The sequence below is a fragment of the Camellia sinensis genome, chromosome 5 (assembly GCF_055761805.1).
Source record: "Camellia sinensis isolate YWXY chromosome 5, ASM5576180v1, whole genome shotgun sequence".
NCBI lineage: Eukaryota > Viridiplantae > Streptophyta > Magnoliopsida > Ericales > Theaceae > Camellia > Camellia sinensis.
In genome coordinates, this window is record NC_138965.1 from 204,611,249 (window position 1) to 204,619,316 (window position 8,068).

General features: G+C 34.8%; 1 protein-coding gene across 1 annotated transcript; it reads right to left on the reverse strand.

Moving 5' to 3' along the window:
* Window positions 1-1,360: 1,360 nt before the first annotated feature.
* LOC114275522 (amino acid transporter AVT1I) lies at window positions 1,361-7,827 on the reverse strand. The gene is made up of 4 exons (XM_028217571.2): window positions 7,588-7,827; window positions 4,560-4,690; window positions 3,362-3,969; window positions 1,361-1,921 (listed from the first exon to the last, which is right to left on the reverse strand). Exons 2-4 carry the CDS (start codon window positions 4,675-4,677, stop codon window positions 1,400-1,402), a joined length of 1,248 nt encoding a protein of 415 aa, XP_028073372.1. The 5' UTR covers window positions 4,678-4,690; window positions 7,588-7,827; the 3' UTR covers window positions 1,361-1,399.
* Between the last annotated feature and the right edge of the window lie 241 nt (window positions 7,828-8,068).

Below are 8,068 nucleotides of genomic sequence, written 5' to 3' on the forward strand. Positions count from 1 at the left end.
TACATAGTGGTTGGTCCTATGCTAACTTAACAATACACTACTTATACGATAAGTTAAATTTATTAGATAAGTGATACAGAGAGAATGTCTCCTCTTAATTCCCGTCCCAATCTTTTTAGCTCATCAAAAGTTTAAAATTTAAAACAAATATATATATATATATATATATATATATATATATATATATATATATATATTAAGACTAACTTCTTATAATAACATGACAAATGGTAGGTTATATACCAACTTTTAACTATGTCATTGTAGATAAATTTTAACTTTTAAATTGTGCATTTGTAACATTTCTCTTAAAATTTATAGCAATGATAATATATATAAATATTTTATTTTCGGGGTCGGGTAGAGAGGGATTATCTCATCCCATCCCACCCTTTTTGGCTCTTTTTTCTTGTAGATATATTGTGCCTTTTGCAAATTACATATCCTGATATTGTCTTTTAAATTTTGTAGTTTGGAAATGAAAAATAGCGTACAAACAGATTTCTAAAAAGAATCTCCTTCAAAAATGAAATTGACAAGTCCTTTTAAAATTACAAATAGTTGTCTTGACAAAATTTCATTTTTCTCTTTCTTTTTTTTTGGGGGGGGGGTTAGTCGAAACTTTTTGTACTAAAATCACTGGGCAACTCTTTGTTGTAACAGAAGTTTTCCGTGAGGTGGCTAAATCTTTTGACCATCCAAGTTTTAAATTTTGACCCGTTTTGACAACTGTAGGCCCAAACTTATCTGACAATAACTACTCCCCTCTGGAAGGAAGTCTGGCATATAAAATGCCATTCATAGTCTATGCAGCTAATTGGGAGAAATTATTTAATATTTTCGGAATATCACGTCTTCGTACTGTTTACCAATCATTATTCATTATGTCTCCTTATGCCTTTTAATCACCCAAAACAATACCCCACCTATCTACCTTCTCTACCAAATATTGTAGAGTACTATATGTTGGAATTACTGAATAATTACCCACTAATTGGTTGTTTCACTGAACCAAACTCACCCTACTAGACCCTCGTAGAAATACAAACTGTACACCTTAGTGCCCTTGTTGAGCCCACATGTTGGGAGTCCTCTATGAGTCTTAGGCTAGAGTAGAATGCCAATAGGTCGGTCCTCTCTCCATTATGAGAGGCATGTGAGTCTTACAATTTCCAAGTGAATGGAATGAATTGCCAGCAGAGAGGTATAGACAAATTTGATTATGTACCCAAAAATTAGAAATAAAAAAGTTTTTGTGAATCTTTGTCACCATACTTGGCACAATATTTAAATTTACATTGCCAGTTTCATACCTTCTGCAAACTATAATCAGTCAAAAACTCAAAAAGGCCATAACAAATTAAGTTTTAGAGCCCTTGCTATTAACATCTTTGTTGATTCAAACTGATTTCAAATGCTTTACAATTTCTCTCAAAGAAGTATATGTACCTGTTACAGCAACAAAAACCCCCATCACCAATATTGCCCCGATAAGCATCAACTCGGCCCCAAAACTCCTGTACGCTTTGTAGATCTTAAGGTAACAAAGGCACGGGAGCAAGATTGAGACACTAACACTCAGAAACGAGCCTATAAACGCCATTACATACCCAAAAAATGGGATTGATAACGCCACAACTGCCGTGCTGAAAACTAAAACCGATCTGATGAGAAGACTAATAGGTCTGCTATTGCGGAAAGGGGATGTAGCTTCAATGGCTGTGGCAATCGGAGAAATAATTATCGCATACTTTGTTATGGGGTTGATCAAGGTGGTGTAAATAGCTATTTTTGAACTGATGTTGTGTGTTGGAAGATTTAAGGTCACTTGAGACATCAGATTTTCTCCGAACATGAGGTATCCTAGAACTGCCATTGATCCATAGCATATGGTGCTAAGTACAAAGCAAACTAGTAAAACCTGCAAGAGAAAATACAAGGGAAAAAAAAGGTAAGAATATAATTAGTTTGTGATGTTGCAAAAGTAGTTTATTGCTTTCATTCAAATCAATAAGAACACGAATGTTATGCATCTAGCGGGGGCAAAAAAAAAAAAAGTGCTCAAAATTTGAATACTTAGTGTAGATTGAAATTTGGTGTCGTGTGCTCAGAAAGGAAGGATGTTGAAATCGTATGGTTAATAAAAGGAAGCCCATAAATTTATTTGTCATGATTAACATTTTGTCAAACTTAAACCTTTTTTTTATTTTTTTATTTTTAGGATTGGTATGAGGTGGATAGAAGCTGCATAACGCATTAATAATAAGGCTTAAACCCAAACAATATTGGCCTAGTTTGGAAAGACTAAATAAGTGTACTTTTTGACTTTTTATGAAATATGGGTTGGGTTTGGGTTGGGTTTGAAGTGATGTGTTAGAGAGGTGATGTGACTTAAATAAGATGATGTGACTTAAATAGGATAGTGACTTTTTAACTTTTTGTCTTTTTTGCCTCATGCCAAACTTGGCCATATGTATGACAAAGGATTACTTAATCTACTCAGACCAGCCCCTTGGTCTTTCTAAAACTTAACTTGGTCAGTATTTGATTGTGTTTTAACAACAATGCTAGGTAACTCAAAATTTTGTGGCTCAAATGGCTCAAATCACTCAAAATGACGTCGTTTTGAGTGTAAAACGACGTCGTTTTGACAGATTTGAACCATTTGAGTCACAAAATTTTAGGATACCAAACATTTTCCGTGTTTTAAAAAAGTTGAACTTCTTTAAACTTCTTTGCATACTGTTCTGAAAACTGTTTTTGAATTTTTTTTTTAAAAAACAATCCACTTTTTAGAAAATATCAAAATATTGTTTTCGAATTTTTGAAAATTGTTTTTGCACGATAGGTATTTTTCAACTTTTCATTATTTTGTTTCCAAAACCAAAAACACACAAGAAAACAAAAAACACTACCTACAAGAGGTGAGGAATTAATTCATTTTAAGCTAAGTTTTAGCGGCTCCTATTGTCTCTTTTATTTTATTTATTTTATTTTTTCAAAGGTTCTCCAATAAAATGAAAGAATATTACAATTTTACAACTCCTATATGATATAAATAAAGATTAGGATAAATTACATTGACCTCCCCTAAGATTTGCCAAAAATACAACAAACAAACTCTATAATTTGATATAATTACACATATCTCCATCATCAACTTTGATATAGTAAAATAAGCATTTTAGTATAATAAGGATGACATCATCAACTTCCATGTGTGAACCAAACAGATGACTTTACAGTTGGGTCAAATCGTTAATAGGATTGAAATGATAGGACTTAATAAAGCTCGTGGCAAAAATGTTAGTATAATGTTTCATTGAGAATAAATGTCTAAATAAAGTACATCCAATCTTACCATAGGAAATTGGCCTCTGTCCTTCATGGAATTGCAGAGTGTGGGAAAAACTGCATGACCACAGTAACAAAAGGTATACAAGCTTATAGCAGTAGGCAATCCACTCCAATTCCAAAGGTCTCCTCTTTCATGAAATCCCACACCATCAACAGCACCACCCCAGAAAACAGAACCAACAAGAACCACAGAGGCCAAAACCCCACCGACCGAGACGTAAGCCAGCAATCCCAAACTCCTCAACCACGTGGTCGGCAATATCACGAAAGCAGTAAGCAAAACAAAGCACTGTTTCCCTCCAATCTTTTGGCCAGCAATGTGGACACTAGTATTTGGGAAGAGTTTGTTGAGATTGTCTCCTTCAAGTATTAGAAACTCAACAGCGACTAGAAATAGCTCGAGATACATCAAGGTGGACACTAGAGCTCTTCCCTTGGTCCCAAATGCTAGCTCACCTATGTCGGGATAGGTTTTGATGAGTGGGTCTGCATCCATACATCGGAGTAGAAGTAGCCCCGTGTAGCAACAGAGGATTGCTACTAAGAAGAGGATTATTAAGCTGAGCCATCCTCCTTGAGAAAGTGCATATGGAATTGATAGTATCCCAACACCTGAGAAGTAAAAGAGGGATGAAATATTGTTAGTCATATGTTAGTGCATTCAGCACAGCCATGGTCATAAGACTCGGCATGCAAGTCTTGATGAATTTGGCATTTGGGAGATCATTATAAGCTTTTAACAACTTGAATGATATGGGTATGAACAAGATTTTAAATAGCAGTATTAAGAGACGAATCAGTATCAATCGCAGTCGCAATGTAATGGTATTGGAAGTGTCGAGCAATACGTATCGTGAATCAGGTAATAAGGTCTAGGATTTTAAAAATCATCATCTGCAAAAAAGAGCTTTACTGAACTAGCTAGAGCAGCCATATCGACTAATGAATCGGTTATGAACAACGTATCGGGAAACGGACAATGCACATGTGATTTCATTCACATTGGTATACCCGAGTCTATTGGTATTAAAAGGGCCAAAACCCAATATGTATCAGCTGTCATTTAAAACTATTGTGAACTAAGAAGAGATAGATGGTAAATCACCACCAAAATCCAGAGAGAGAGAGAGAGAGAGAGAGAGAGAGAGAGAGAGAGAGAGAGAGAGAGAGAGAGAGAGAGAGAGAGAGAGAGAGAGAGAGACCTGATAAGGCATTGAGTCCATTGAAGCAAGTTCTGAAGAAGGTGGTGCCCTTCGCTACTTGTCGTGGCTGTGGGGGCTGATTTTGGCTCTCAATTTTCTCTGCACCATGAGAGTCCATCTTTTATTGCCCACTGCCCACAATGTTGGTTCATGTATCCATGTGGAATGAGACTCATATATATAACAGAGGAGATTAAATAATATACGTTAATTTTCCATTGGTGGGGGTTAGAAATGGAAATAAAACACTTGGTTCTTGAAAGCAGATAGTGAGGGTGAGTCGATTTCCATTTTAAGTTCATTAAAAAAGAGAAAGGAAAAAAAAAAAAGCATAGGTCAGTTAATATGACAATTACAGCGCCAACTTCCCCAGGAAGGCCACTCTCAGCCTTTGCTTTAAAAGGCAAGACTTTTTATTAGGCTGTTCTCTTCCGAACAAATGTGCATCATTGTCTTTCTACCTTCAAAGCAGGCATTTAAAAATGTAAACCTACCTAAAGTTCTCGAGAGTTTTTGGGTATTAGTGTTCCTAAACCAGGGAATTTTCATGTTACAAATACAAACCAAACACAACTTGCAAGTTCAGCAGTCATTGGTGAAGGATGTGGGCACACCTCACACAACCCAATAGTTGCAGAGTAGGTCAGTCGTGTTTGGTTTATTTTTGAAGGATGAATCATTTTCCTTTCCATATTTGTGGCTGACACACAGAGCAACTACAACACCATTACAAAACATGTTTAGTGTGTGATTGGATGATGGGTTGGGATTTGATTTTCACATTAATGGGGGGGAAAAATACATGAACAGGTTTTACATTTAATCAAAACATAAACAAAAGACATCCATTCAAAAGCGGGATTAAAGAAATAAATAATAAAGATAAAAAGCACTTCCACTAAATGTCGTTACCAATAAAGCAAGCCCCAATAGTTTTCCCTTGTTAAGTTCATATCATATTACACCTCTTTTTGGTCAATAATATTAAAGCTAGCCTAGAACTCACATTGAATTGGATTACAATGAAAGTTCACAATGTGTATCTGTTACATGGACCATCATATAATTGCATCCAGTCACTCTGGTAAACAAACAGTTATACATTAACAAGTATAATGTGAAAGCCATACAACTACTTCCCTTTTCAACTGAAGAGGTATACAGGTAGGTGAAACGAACTTTTACATGTGAACATCAATAAGTATCATGAGTTTTAAGTGGCATACGTATATAGTTAGTTTTCTTTAATGTTGTTGTCTTAGTTAAAACTTACATGGCGGTGAAGAAATATCTTTTTTGAGAACTGAGATTAACTGCATATGTGCCTTTGGGATTTTGCAGTCACTAGTCGCCCTGCTAAAAGACTATGAAGCGTGGTTATGGACACGACTTAACACCGACACGGAATTTTTCTAAAAATTATCTTACTGACATGTCAGGGGACACACTGAATAAATATATATATATATATAAGATAGACAAATTTTGTAATAAGCTAGCGGCCTAAAAATCTTAGATCCACAAAAACCAAAAGCAGAAAAACACACAAGAACACTAGCAGCAGTCCTACGTGCACAAAAATCAATCACAGAAAAATGCACAACACTCGCAGTAGTACTACATGCACAGAAAACAACCACAAAAAAATACACAAGAATGCTCACAGTAGTTCCTGGAAATGTCAACTGTATTCGAGACCCACATCATAAATTTTTTAGTCTGTGACACCCACATTCTGTGGATAAATTACTTCTCTCTCTCACTATATATAATATATTGGAGCATGAAAGACGCTTTTCAATGGATCAAAAAAGAAAGACTCCACTCAGGTTAGTGACAAACAAACCAATCATGCATGATCCATTTTTTTATTCATGTATAGTCCAATAAAATAGTATTTTAGATCTCAGGGACATTGGGTTTATGCTTTTTTACCATCCAATTGGTCAATTATTTACTCTCAATAATACACCTCATTATGTACACGTAAAGTGGGATGGACTGTATGAAATTGATGGATTTAAGACCTGTTATGCACAATTCAAAAGTGTCCATTCAGAATCACTACAAACAACTTTAAAAGGATTCCAAATTAAACAAGGCCAATAAAGAATACTATGCATTAGCAATAATTGAAAACAAGCTAAAAAATCATAGAAAAAGTAACTCGCTTTGGCTTATTTTGCTATTCATTCACTGGTTTTTAAACCAATTACTCACGCTAGCCGCTAGGCTCATCACATATCTTTTTAGCACATTAGTGTGAGTTGATAGCGACAAAATATTACCGTGTCATGCGTAATTAATCAACATGCCTATCATCAAATATCCTTTTGAATGGTGGATATATTTTAGGACCAAAAAAAAAATCTAGGAATATTTTATGGCGGCATTTATGTGAAACGCCAGAAAAGCAACAACACGATGCCATTCCAGTAGCCATCTATAATCTTATATTAAAACGGCATCATTTTAGTGGAAAATATTTGCTGTGTTTTTTGGACCATCTTATTTCAAATTTTTTTGTTTTTGTTTTTGTTTTTTAGTGTACCTTCAAACTTGACCTTAAAAGAAAAGATTACAAAAAAATAGGAAGGTCCCCTAATGAAGCACAGTGGCCCCACTCAAATAATCTACAATGATTCTAACGTAAATTCTATGTCCATGTACTCTGCCTTTTGGGTCAATTTTGTTCTTGTAATTGCAATTAAGTTGGTTTTAACTGTAAATTTTGAGTTTTATCACTATTTAGTCCAATCGATAATGCTAGTTAGATTTATTTATTTATTTTTATTTTTTTGGGGGGACCGAAATGGCGCCTGAGCCTCACGGATTTCCGGGGCAAAATGGCAAATTCAAACAGCACCAGAAACCATAGATTATCTACAGAACAGTCTGAAATGAAGCAGCAAGACAACTACACAAGTCCAAATTCTTCAATTTTTCAGATGAAACAAAACATACCCAAAACCATAAAATTAACAGAAAGCAACAAAAAAAAAAAAAGAAGTAAAGAAAATTTGAGTACCCTATGGTGTAGATTCTCAGGAAAACAACTGAATCAAGACCAGCATGGCTAATCTTCATGTCTTGCAGTCCTGAAATTGATATTGACAAACTTGCCCACAAACTGACATTGATGGGTTGAATCTTGAGAAAACGCAAAGGCAGAGACTGAGACAACCCAATATCATCAAGAAGAGTCGCCATGTATGAAGAGACCACATAGAACCCAGCAAACCCTTACCCGCCAAAACTCGCCGGAGAGAGATGGATGGGTCATACTCTTTTTTGTGATAATTATATTTTTTTTTTTTTGTTTAAATTTTTTTGAATTATAAAAATACTGAAAATTATTTTATGAATTACGAATTGTATATAAAAATAATTTTAAATTAATGAAATTTTTTATAAATTTTAATAATTGAACTTGACATGGGTAAGCCTATAAAGATTATAACCCACCATTTAGGGCCCAATACATAACTCAAATACTAAAACCCAACATT